This window comes from Panthera leo, chromosome C2, assembly GCF_018350215.1.
Source record: "Panthera leo isolate Ple1 chromosome C2, P.leo_Ple1_pat1.1, whole genome shotgun sequence".
NCBI lineage: Eukaryota > Metazoa > Chordata > Mammalia > Carnivora > Felidae > Panthera > Panthera leo.
In genome coordinates this window covers 8,067,136-8,080,305 of record NC_056687.1, presented here as the reverse complement: position 1 = coordinate 8,080,305, position 13,170 = coordinate 8,067,136, and the positions used below count along the sequence as shown (strand labels likewise).

Genomic DNA, 13,170 nt, shown 5'->3' with positions numbered 1-13,170 from the left:
TGCATAATATAAAAAATGTAGGAAGATGAAGAACATGACTGTGGGTAGCAAAAGGAAATGTTGCGGGGGGGGTTGTTACAGTGTTCAGTTTTTGTCCTCCAGGAGTGGCTGGAAAAGAGTAGTGGGATCATCTGTTTTGGGGACTTTGGCACTAGGGAGTTTGTGGTGTATCGATCTTGCGAAGGTAGCTGATGATATCCTAAAGGGGATTTCTACCTAGCTCCCTGGATTTTCACACCACAGCTGTACATTTAGTAACACAATGAATGCTTCTGGAAAAATTGTGTAGAAACCAAAACTTACATAGGTAAATCTTTGTTAGTGATTTATTTAAAAATATTTTATAGAAAATAGTTTCCCAGGCTACTTTAACCCCTTTCTCCTCTCCCCAAAGAGAAACAAACAAGAATAGAAAAGCAAATTTTGCTGAGTTAACGGTTTGTTTGTAAGCTCTCTTGTGATAAAATATAGCAGAATCTTTCAATTTCTTTTAGTTTCTTTTGTCAAGTAGCTCACATATTGTATGGATTAAAGCATTGTATTTCTAATACTTTTTTCATATATCATCACTTTTATTTATTTAGTTTTAATGATTATTTTTGAGAGAGAGCGAGACAGAGCATGAGCAGGGGAGGGGCAGAGAGGGAGACACAGAATCCGAAGCAGGCTCCAGGCTCCCGGCTGTCAGCGCGGAGCCCGACGCCAGACTCGACCACCCCTTTATTTTTTAAAGGAACTTTTAATTATGGAAAACTTAAGAGATACATAGGGAGAGTAACATAATGAACCATTGTGTCCCTGTCATCCTTGCTTCCGCAGTGATCAGGATTTTGCCCGCCTGGTTTTTGAGCATTTTCAGTGTAAGTAATACCGTACTTAAAGATAATTCTTTTTTTTTGGGGTGCCTGGGTGGCTCAGTCGGTTGAGCGTCCGGCTTCGGCTCAGGTCATGATCTCACGGTTTGTGAGTTCAAGCCCCACGTCAGGCTCTGTGCTGACAGCTCAGAGCCTGGAGCCTGCTTCGGATTCTGGTCTCCCTCTCTCTCTGCCTCTCCCCTGTTCACACTCTGTCTCTGTCTCTCTCTCTCAAAAATAAACATTAAAAAAATGTAAAAAAAAAAAAAAAATTTTTTTTTTTTTTTTTTTAATAAAAAATTTTTTTTGAGAGAGAGCACGATTAGGGGAGGGAGGGGGAGAGAGAAAAAGAAAGAATCCCAAGCAGGCTCCACGCTCATCATGGAGCTGGACACAGGGCTCAATCCCACGACCATGAGATCACGACCTGAGCCAAAATCAAGAGTTGGACGCTCAACCGAATGAGCCACCCAGGCGCCCCCAGATTATTCTTTTTTAAAAAAGAGTTCTGGTGTTTAACAGGAATAAAACTGTGCCCAAGCTTTATGTGGAGTTGATAATCCCACATTTCTTAGCACAGACAACATTCTCTGTGGCAGAACTGCTAGACTTTGTGCTTTTTGCACTGAAGTGAGTTCTAGAACTAAGCCAGCCATGGCGAACTCCGTTGCTCCGCCACTAGATTTCGTGTACCACCTAACTGTACTTCTCGTCGTGTCTTAAATACTGAAGAGTTGTAACTCACTCGTTTCAACAAAGCAACCCGAAGCAGGTGTTTTAGGAGACGACGCGGCTTGACGATCGTGGTTTTTCTCTTCTGTATTGAGAGTCTGCCGTAGTTGAGGAAGCCGGCCTTCCCCAAGGGCGAGATGAGCGAGGCTCGTCCCATTTTCCGGGGCTGGAAGCCGGCACGGGTGCAGTTAGGTAGCTACAGTCCGAGGCCAGTGGCGTGAGGCCCGAGAGTCTCGGTGTAAACGCTGCTCTGCAGGGCTGAGGAGAGAGGGGTCTGCGGGCAGCGTGGGCCGGAGACTTCCGTGGAAGGCAGCGCTGGTGTTGGGCCCGGAGCTTGGCGTGGACACCCAGAGCGGGATGAGGAAAGCTCGCGGAACAGCCCCAGCAGCAACGTGGCCTGTACCCGTTGTGGCTGGAGTGTCAGCTTGGGGAAAATTGATGGCAGGAGAGAAGACTGGAAAGGTGAAGGGTAGCGGTAGCGTGAAACGCACCGGTGGAGAGAGTCGCTCGGCACAGCTGACCGCAGAGCTGTGAATGCTTCAAACGTGCTGTGTCACTGATAACAACAACCTCACGGGATCATCCTCACCTTGTGGGTGAGGACGGACACGCAGTCATCTAGGAGTTGGAACCTGGCGCGAGCCCACCCGCTAAGTTGTGGAGCCTGGAGTTAAACTGGGGCAGGCCGGCTGCAGGGCCTTGAGTCAGCAACGCGAAGTTAAGCGACACTAGGTGCTTTTTTGGGTCTTAGTGCCGACAGTGACCTGCCAGTGTATTAACTGATTTTTAAAAAATAAAGACCTTTAATAGTTCATTAGCGTGAGCCTTTTACCTGTATTGGAGTTTTAAAAATTGGGTGTACTTGGAGGTGGTTCTCCTAGTTGTGGCTGTGAGCTATAGATAGCACGATGGCTTTCACGTTTAAGGTGTCGGTTGAATTTCTTGGGCCTTTTTGTTTGTTTGTTTGTGACTGATTATAAGAGATGTGCTTATTTATAAAAGTTGTGATGGACATAAAAGTGTAAAGAAGAAAATTTAAAAATCACCCAGAATTTTATTAGCCAGAGACATTCATTATTAATCTTCTATATTTTTCCTCAGAGATTTTTCAGTGTATTTATTTTACTTTCCTGAGATTGTGCTTTGGAGGGAAGGTTTTGTGTTCTTTCTGATGCAGCGTGTGACTCTTTCCCTTAAGTCATACAGTTATCGTAAGAACTGACTTAGAGACATAATATTTTGTCATGTGAATACCATAATCTCTTTCACCTTGTCTTTTTAGTGTTGAAATATTTTATTTTCTGATTTCTAAATTATTTTTAATGAGACTTGTATATAAAGATGTCGTATTTTCTATCATGAAAGGGATTTCTAGATACGAAATCTAGAAATGGATCCATCTAGAGATGGAACATGAGACATAATAGACCACAAGTGGACCACGTATCAGAGCCGCGTGAAGAAAGGAACACTGCGTAGGAGCCGTACTTAGTGTTGCAAGGCTCGCGTTTGAGTAGACTGTGTACACATTTGGAGATCGTACATTGAGAAAGCAGGAGATTTGAGCAGGAGAAATGGACTGAGGCTGGCTAATTCAGTTGAAGGCACGTCGAGTGTCTTCGTGTTCAGTTGGAGGAAAGCTGAGGAGCGTTTGTGCACGTGAAGAGGGTTTTGTAGGCTGTGTGCAGCTCTTTTCCGTTCCTTCAGTGTGCAGAAGAAACATCAGGAACTTAAGTTTGTATAGGGGAATTTAGCATAGAATTTCTAACTACGGATGGACCATTTTGCTATAGTTTGTCATGAGAATTCATCTTTGAGATGGCTAGATTTTCACTGTTAGGGTTTTTTTTTTTCTGCTTAAGAAGAAAGGGGTACTTAAGGTGGTGTTCTAAGGGTTTTTCCAGACCTTTATTCCTAAAATTTATTTTAAAATTAATTTCAGCTTTCTCACCAATTCTGTGTCTCCTGGTCTCATGTGGAAATAAGAGAGCAGTAACACTATGTTAAGATTTGTAGTTTTGATTGAAAGGACAAACCAAGAGCGCAAACAAAACGCTGTACAGCTAGAGAAGTAGCATGTTCGTGTATAAAATCGATTTGCACAGCTGTGAACAGGGTCCCGGAAGTTGAACATCCACCTGGTGACGCCAGTGGAATTTGAAGTATAAAGGCTGGGAAATGTTAACATTAACAAATAAGTCATAAGTATTAAGATTGTGGCAGTGTGACTGCTGATATCCATGCCGGTCCTTTTCACAGGATTTCTATTGATTAAAAAAAAAAATTCTAGGTTAAGATTTTAAGGTCTAGGATTCTAGGAAGATTTGGTTTCATGACAAAATGCATATTCCTTTAAGGAAAATTTGAAAGTACAAAAAATAAGAATAACAGTTTTCTTCAGTTCCTCTCTCTGGAGATCACTACTATTTATGGTTTATGGATAACCTGTCAGGATTTTATTTTATTTTATTTTATTTTATTTTATTTTATTTTATTTTATTTTATTTTTTTATGCACACAACTATTTTTCTGTCCTTTAAAAATGTAATCATACGGTGTCTGCATCCTGCTTTATAACTCACTTTTTCTGTATAGAACAATAGTTTCCATGTTGTTTTTCATGATACCGATGTGTTTATTGAACATCTACCATGATAAAATAGAAATATGAAACTCACCAAGCAGTAGATAATATCACTGGAATAAGAGTATAACAGAAGTAACCAACAGAACATGGTGGTGGGTCATTAAATGCAAATTCAAGGAGAGGCTGGAGTGGCTTACAGCTGGATGAGGGGGAATCGAGGCGGTCTTGAAGGATGGGTAGGATTTAGGTAAAGGGTTAGGCGAAGAAGGGGCAAACTGTAGGTAGGGGAACGATTTGAGCGTCGGTGCAGAAGGAGGCAAAACGGCATTTTATCGAATGCCATGCCACACTCTGTGTTCAGGACAATGAGATTTGAGCGAATGTTTTTAAGTTACAGAGGGTAAGTTAAATCCAGGTTGAAAGTGCTGTGCTTCCGGAAGATCTGTGTGGCCGCTATATGCCAGATGAGTTGAGATAGGGGATAAGCTGCCTTTTACGTTCGGTGGTTTCCAAAGTGGGCTGTGCTCAGAAATCACCTGGATTTAAAAAAAAAAAAAAAAAGAATTCTTGGGTTCTTCTGCATGCTTCCCGAATCAGTATCTTTGGGTGTGGAGTCTGCAGTCGAGTTTTGAGAACCTCCCTTAGTGTTTCTGAGAATACCACCAGGCCCAGCAGATGCTTTTTGAGGAGGATCTAGAATACCACGTATGCAATAAGGACCTAGACCAAGGTGGTGGCAGTGGGCATGGAGAAGAATTAAGGCATGAAGCATTTTGAAAATTGGCCAGGACTTAGTGAGACCACTTCAAGTGGCTAAAGAAGTCAGTTTCTAGTGATGTCGCTGGGAGAGTGCTGGTGTTAGCGACAAAGATGGGAAGGTGAGCTCTGTGAGGAAGGAGGTGAGGGTGCGTCTTTGGTGGGGGGAGTTGAGGTAGTGACATGGCACTGTAGGCGACACCCAGCGGCTCGTTGTAATAGCTACTGAGCGGGAGGGGAGTGTGGAGAAAAGACTCCGGCATTGTCAGTTCAGAGTAAGACTTTGAAGTATTTCTTTTGGTGGGACAGATGGATCGAGAACTGAGCGGAGGGGGCAGGGGATGAGGCTGCAGGTAACACCTGAGGTTGGGGCTACACGTGAAAGAGACATGGGGGCCTCGAGGCCACACACATTTTAGGAATTTTCTTAAAAGTGTGGCTGGGAAAAAGAAGTGAAACTAAACTCATTTACTACTCTTAGTAATCGTCACGGGCTGGTTGAAGGAAGATGTAAGCTACTAATAACAGTGTGTGTTTTTGATTATTTCTGGGCCTGGTTATTTTTCTGTATTTTGGAAATGTAAAGATAATTAAAAGCAGAGGTTTATAAAATTGTATATAATTATATTTGTGTAAAGGTACATGCAGCCGACTAAGTATATGTGTGTGTGCACTTATGTAAATTAATTATACATAATGTGTGTTTTATAAGTAAAATTATATGTGTGTGTCATATAAATATATATGACCACTGTAGAAAAAAATCAGTGCTATCAGAAACGATAGAGCAGAGTGGTTTTCCAGAGTTGTTCTTAAAAACTAGTCATGAGAAGGACTTGCAGGCTGTCGATTGAACACACACTCTTCCTGAGAGTCCTGTGTCTGATAGGAATATATAAATGAATGAGATGAACCCAGCTGTTCAGGTTGGGGGGGGGGGGGTCACTGGGGATAACTAAGCATTAGATCTCGCTCTGAGAAGTCCCTTAATTCCTTTTTAATTCCTTTTATGCCCTGGGATTGGTTTGAATAATAGAAGGTTTGAGTACATTATGTGTAGGTGATACGAAACATGTCTTTAAGCAAGCACATCCGCAGTAGCAGTTGAAAAAGTCTCGGTGTTCGTATTACTTTTTTTTTTAATTCCTTAATTAGCAAGTGGGTGAAAACAGGCTCCAAGGCTCAAAATTGATGCTTGTGGGAAGTTGGAAATAACCCAAATACCCCCCAATAGGTATTTGTTTAAAGTAAATTTAGGTCAGTGCAGGGGTGTATGCTCCAAGCATAGAGTAAGGTGCCGCAGATACAAATTGTTGATGTAAAGGTGTGGAAAAAAAAATGAGCAGAGATGCCATAGGATATCGGAATTTTGTGTGGCTTTTGGCTATTCCTATTCAGTTTCTTCTCATTCCCTTTTTAAAAAATAATGAACAATGTAGTGTTTTATAATTAGAAACGCAGTCTGCTTATTTCAGATAAATGATGGGAGAAACACTTGAGGTCCTTAATCTTTTTTTTAAATTTTTAATGTTTATTTATTTTGAGAGAGAGAGAAAGAGGGAGACAGAATCCCAAGCAGGCTCCGCACCACCAGTGTGGAGCCCGGTGCGGGGCCTGAACCCACAAACTGTGGGATCATGACCCAAGGTGAAATAAAGAGGCTGATGCTCAACTGACTGGGCCATCCAGGCGCCCCTTGAGGTCTTTAATTAAAAATTTTTAATGTTTATTCTTGGGGGGGGGGGGGGAGAGAGAGACAGAGACAGAGACAGAGACAGAGACAGAGAGACACAGAATCTGAAACAGGCTCCGGGCTCTGAGCTGCCAGCACAGAGCCTGACATGGGGCTTGAGCTCACGAAGCGTGAGATCATGACCAAGCCGAAGTCGGATGCCCAACCGATTGGGCCGCCCAGGCGCCCCTGAGGTCTTTAATTTTAAATGGAGAGAAGACCATCGTTGTTCAGTTCCAGCTTCAGGACAGCCTGCTGGCCAGCGGTCGTTTTTGTGATCGTGATTGGGCTGCAATGGTGACAGCGTGTTTTGAGGCCTGCAGTTCTGATGAGAGTGGGCTGTATGGGGAGACTGGAGCAGGGAGTGCAGATAGGACCGGGAGGGCCTTGACCGTGGCAGGAACACTAAGAGGTGGAGCGATGAGGCCAGCTGGACCTTTCTGAGGGGAACCCGACGTAAGAATTTGCAGAGTGGATGTGTGTCGCAAGCAATAGAAAAGAGGTCCTAGGTGATTAAGGTTCTAGTTGGGAGACGGGGGTGACGGTGACACGTGTAACCTGAGACTGGGGATACAGGAAGGAGAAATGGATTTTTTTTCCCCCAGTCCTGCCTGGTCTTTCCCCCCTTTTTGTTTTGAGCAGGGGAGAAGGTTGAGGAGATTGTAAATTCAGTTTAACATGCTCCTGGGAGCACTGGCTTTGGAGTCCTTTTGGTTGGATTTGAATTTTCTCTTTACCGTTAGTCTCGTGTGACTTGTGGAGACTCCACTTCTCTGGGCTTTAGTTTCCTCACCTGTAAAACGGGGATAATAGTACTACTTACTTACATAATTATTTATGGGACTTAAGTGAATTAAAGGAAAATACGTGTACAGTAAAGATAAGACATCTATTCAGTGGTAACCAGGAAACAATAATACCTGGCACATTCAAGCCTGGTTTACTGGGTGGAAATGTGGGCCCGGAAGTCTGCAGAGAGAGGCAGCCAACCCGGTACCTTGTAAGAGCCCGTGTAGCTCCGCATATAACTGCAATACTGGTTGACTTTCATCCTGCATCTTCAAAATGAGCCTTCTGGAACTTAGGTTTGCCTGTGATATATTTCTTAGTTTCTATTTTATTTGGTAGTCACTCTCTCATAGTAGGAATTAGGTTTCTGGAAAGTTTTGTGGTCTGAGAATTTGAGGAACTTAGACTGGATGTAAATATGTTGGTAGTTGGCCTATTTTGAATTCGTGACAGGGCACCTGTACTTGACGCTTACTGATCATGGCTTCCTCCTAGAAACTTTCTAGTCTCTCCTCTCTGGTTTTAAAAACGACATTTGTCAGTGCATTCTGTTACAAGTAATATGCACATGAGGCATTTCCCTCTTGTTTTCCTGTATGTATTGTTGTATACAAATAGTGCCTAATTTTGTTGGCATTTGAGCCCAGATATAGATAGTTCCAGAGAGGCCAAGTAACTTGGTGCTTGAAGTAGCAAAAATTTGGGGCCACGGTTATGTAATCCACTCAGCTCTTAGTTCTTCAACCTTCTCTTTAATGTTTACTCAGGGTTGTGTTTTTTTCACATAGTTTCATGAGAAATCACATCTTCTTCTTTCCTTTAACATGTATGTATCTCAGGTACCTTCACTTCCAGTATGCCATTGGAGTCATGTAATTGTAACCCTTCTTTTTTTTTTTTTATCTTGCCCAAGGCGTTGGTGCTGTAGTGACTTACCTGCTTTTGGTTTATACCTTCTTTTTAGTTTGCCTCCTTTAATATTGTTTGGTAAAGGGAATCTGTATATCAGTCCGTTATATGCTGTGATCAGATTTTCTCTGCTAGACTAGAGGAGAGTTTCTTTTCTGTTCTTCTAAACTGAAATGCTTTTTACAAATTAACTTACTGCCTATGAACTGTACTTTATGTTTGGGATGGTTGAGGTGGAAGACTGAGTATGGGGTCTAGAAATCAGACATAGACACCCTTTGATTCTTGGATCTTTGTAATTTCCTCATGACTGTTTCAGTGCTTATTAACGAGGGGCATTTTGGTGTGAGACCAGAGTCCACAAGCTGTGACCTTAGGCCAGGTAGGCTAATCTCTGAATTCGCTCTCCTCATTGATGAAATGGAAGTAACATTGCCCACTTGTCGGGCTGTCAGGAGATGAAGTGTGTCAGCCTGTGTACAGTGTCTCAGTTGAGTGGTTGGTGCGTAGTGTTGAGCAAACGTTTTTTTTTTCCCTGTCGTTTTGCACAAGATTTCTTTGGGATTCTCCTGTGCTTTTTGCCTTCTTAATTTTTTTAAGACGATGACTGTTTCTAGGGGTTTTGGTGGAGTCCTAAATCGTCTTGGTTTTAAGGATTTCACCTGAAATCCCGGTTAGCGAAAATGCTTTTTTGTCTGTGTTATTTGGTCCTCTTATTGGGAATTAGAATTAATAGATTTCTTTTCCTTGTGTTAGGTTATCAAAACCATATTTAAAACTTTTCTTTTTGCTTTGACTCCTTTGGTTATCATGACTCTAGAAAACGTGTTCCTAAAATTGTTACGTGGAAAAAGAAGACATTTCTTGTCTCTTCCTTAATGTTAGCGTAAATGAACAGAAATTTACAAGGAACGCCAGTCACAGGATAGTTTTTCGATAATCATGTTGTAATTTCAGTGCATGGAATCAAATTGTAGATCTGCCAGCTTAGTTGTCCCCGATTTCATTTTTGTAGCCTGTTCTGTCTTGCGAGTGGGTAGCTTATTTTCAGATTGGCATCTTCTGAACTATCTAAATTGCCCTTTTAAATCCTATTGTGTATTATATTTTATTTTTTCACGTGGATGAATTTTTTTTTTTAAAGTTTATTTATTTTGAGAGGGCAGGAGGGGCAGAGAGAGAGGGAGAGAGAACCCCAAGCAGGCTCTGCATGGTCCTTTCAGAGCCCAGTGCGGAGCTCAGTCTCACGAACTATGAATGAAATCATGACCTGAACCACAATCGAGAGTCGGACCCTCACCTGACTGAGTCACCCAGGTGCCCCTGGATTAAATTTTTTAATTGTGAAATACACATGTGCGAATATACATACCATGCAAAATTAAAAGATGTTTAAAAAACAGCTGTGTGCTTCCACACGGCTTAAGAAATAAAACAGTCCCTACCAGTACTTCCGAAGCCTGTGTCGGGCTGATTCTTTTCACCTGCTGCTTGTGATATACCTACTAATTTATTTTGAAACTGCATACACTTTTTAGTTGTATGTCATTATAAAACATTGTGACATCAGAGAGGAGACGTTGTATCTTCCACTTAGTTCATTAACTCCTGAGTTAATCTGGATTTGCCATATGAAGCTAATGCGCTCATTTCAAACACAGTTTTGCCGATCTTGATCTTTGAGGATTAGCATTAATTTTCTAAATCTCAATCCGTCACTGCTTTTAATTAGGTGTCTCAGGGTTCTCCCTCGCTCTCCTTCACCTTATCTCTCCCTCCTTCCCTCTGTAGAGAGAGACCCGTACTAACAGATGGAGTCTGACGCCTACCTGGGCATTCCGTGCATTTAAACTTCCATGCGTTGAAATTCTGTCTCTGCAGATGTGCTCTAGGTTACTTTCATGCAGTGATTTTCAGACAACTAAACAAATGGTGTGTAGGTTTAGCTTCAAAAATCAGTTAAGCTCAGTTTCTGGATTGTTCATAGACCGTTTTATTGCCTTTGGCAAAATGTTTGCTAAAACATACTCTAAAAGATCTTGAGGATTATAGGAGGTTCCCGTGGTAGGGAGAGTAGAGGCTTTTCATTAGCATCTAATTGAGCGCCATCATTTGTGAATGACTCCATTTGTAGGGGGAAAGGTGAAAAATTCACTGTGGGTTTTTCTCAGAAGAATGTAAAATATGACTGGATTTTCAGACTTTAGAAAGAAAATTGTGTTTGTAGTTTGCAAAGTCCATCTGGTGTTCGCTGTTACCTACTTATTGTCATAAAACCCTGACCTCGTAGGAGCAGATTTTTTTTTGAAAAGTGACCGGCCTGAAGGATATATGGAATTATCGGTAGAATCTTAATTTCAAGTAGTCCAAGGTCAAGACTTACGGAGTTTATTATCGCTCAGTAGATGACGGTTTGGTTGCCGCGTGTGTCCTCAGCAAGTTTCGTAACTTGTAGAGATGCTTTCCCCGTTGCTAAAGGCTGCTTTTCAAATGAGTGGTGATTAATGGATGACTTTTCTCAATTGGACAGGCTTGAGGCATGCTTCTTCCGATCCTCAGATACGCAGTCCGTTGTGCCACTGGCCTGCCCGCATTTCTTACCTTTAGATATTTAATACAGTGATGGAATAATCTGCTAATTTCTAACTGCTTTTAGTAGAATAAAAAGACTGCTAATGCTTTACCTGCTTTTGCTTTTTTTCTTATGAAGTATGAATTATTTTTCTCTCGTATCAGTAGTGTCTATCCTTTTGAAACCATTGAAGTTGGCAAAGTGTCGGTAACATTGTAAGTTAACATTTTATAGGTGAAGAATGTGATGTTAAGAACCCAAGAGATTTGATAGTATATAATTCATAGCTAGAGATTTAATTCACATTTCTTGTCTCCATGGTCTATGCTGGAATTGTAAAGACTTGACCATTCATGAGTGAAAAATTTTTAGAAGAGTATGTCTTTGATATAAAAATCCTTAATCTTGAGGTTTCAAGTATTATTTTTTAAATAAAACTATTTTGAGATAGTACTTCAATGTTCATCCCTCTACCTGTCCATACCCACCCCCTCAAAGTGGGTACCAGTCGGTTCCATGTCTGAGGTTTTACTGTAGAATCTAAACTGGAAAAGTGGTTCTTTAGAAGTGGAGTCTGGAATATAGGTAGTGATTTTAGACATAAGCGGTTCCTAAGTTACAGATAATTCATACATTTAAACCTCTGTCGCCGAGCTGCTCTTTCCAGTTGCTGCTATTTGGAGTACAAATGTCAAGCTTTCAAAGAACTTGGGAGTTCAAAAATAGAAGGAGAAATGAGTGAAAAGCAGACATATTTGAGGGCACTAAATACACATTCAAATCTGTGACCATTTGCCTACAAACGTTCTTCTTCAAACAAGCTTGGTTGTTTTTACCTTTATTTTGTAACGTGATTAGAATTCTACCAATTAGGGGTTCATTTGGACTAACTCGCATCCTTGTTGAAAGTTGCAAATATTAAAGTGAATTATTTCCGTCTAGTTGATTTCTTTCTGTCACATACCTGACGTGAATCACACTGAGGCAGTAGAAGTTTTAGATAATAATTTAGGAACACAGAACTTACTTAGGAGAAAGGATTAGGAAGCAGGATGATTGGGATTCCCTAATGTAAAATTTAGGGAATTACAGACATCAGGATCGGAGAGAGTGCTAACAAAGAAAAACAGCCTAGTTTAGACTTTGTTCAGACAGGGAGAGGATCTGCAATTGTATTCTAAGGGGTCCTCAGTGCCCATGACCAATAATATCTTTCAGTATCACTTAAGTTCCTTTTGGCTGGCCTGGGAACTTGGCCAACGTGAGCAGCATTACTTCATTAGTAATATTTACTGAATTCCACAGTGTCCGTTGAAAAAGTAGGTTTGTAGACTGAACTCATTTATAAGTTAGGTTGTAGCCTGTCCTTGTCCTTGTCTCTCGTCTGTTATCACCTGCTCTCAGCTGATAACATTGCGGTTGCCATTGCTTTCCCATCAGTCACTATAAAATTTGCTGCTCATTTGTGAAATACCAATGGAAGCAGTAAATAGGAAGTCCGGTGCAAGACTTACAGTAAAGTAAGAGAAGCCACTTGGGGAGCAGAAGCGGCCTGTGGGCTTAGGTGGGGGCAGTTGAGCAGTGTCTCAGAACTTCATTGACAAATAACCTTGGTAGATTGACAAGTTAATCTTAACCGTCAAGCAAATCGAACTACCTCTGATAGTAAGCCATGATGAGAAGTGAATTCACATTCATACTGATTTGTGAATTGATGGTTATTACAAAATGTACATTTCCCCCCAGATAAATTACATAGAAGAGTGAAATATTGACTTTATTTCATACCTAGAAGTGCCTGAAGTTTACATTGGTGGTAGACAGATTTTTGAAACCTTTTCTCCCTGGCAATGGAATACATTACATTATATATATGTATAATGGATTTTCATTAATGAAAATTATTTTCAAGTAAGCTTAATAAATGTTAGTGTACAAGTTTACAGTCACTGTATCTCTGTTTTGGGGATTGTAGTTACGTTAGATGTTCCTCAATTAGGGGTGATTGTCTTGCATCCTTATCTCTTATCATAATCTGTTTTTCTTCACACAGTGTTATAGTTTTGCTGCTGGACTCTTCCCTCCCTCCCCCCACCCCATCAGGATGATATGAGACTTGAAAGAAGACGATGCATACAGGTGACTCAAGTTTTGAAATACAGTAAAGCTATGGCTGTCTGAGCGAATGTGGGAACTGGTGCTGTATTTTGAATGTGGGTGCTTTCTGATAAACATCGTA

General features: G+C 41.2%; 1 protein-coding gene across 8 annotated transcripts in view; it reads left to right on the top strand.

The window, feature by feature from the left end:
• DYRK1A (dual specificity tyrosine phosphorylation regulated kinase 1A) overlaps window positions 1–13,170 on the top strand; it is a 147,866-nt gene that overhangs the window by 40,034 nt on the left and 94,662 nt on the right. For 7 of the 8 annotated variants that reach the window (XM_042954390.1, XM_042954394.1, XM_042954393.1 and 4 more), the window contains one exon: window positions 12,985–13,070. The exons of the other annotated variant lie outside the window; for it this stretch is intronic. In XM_042954390.1, the coding sequence (XP_042810324.1) occupies window positions 13,061–13,070 (10 nt within the window). In that variant the 5' untranslated portion in view covers window positions 12,985–13,060. The remainder of the gene's footprint in view (window positions 1–12,984; window positions 13,071–13,170) is intronic. 8 annotated transcript variants of the gene reach the window in all.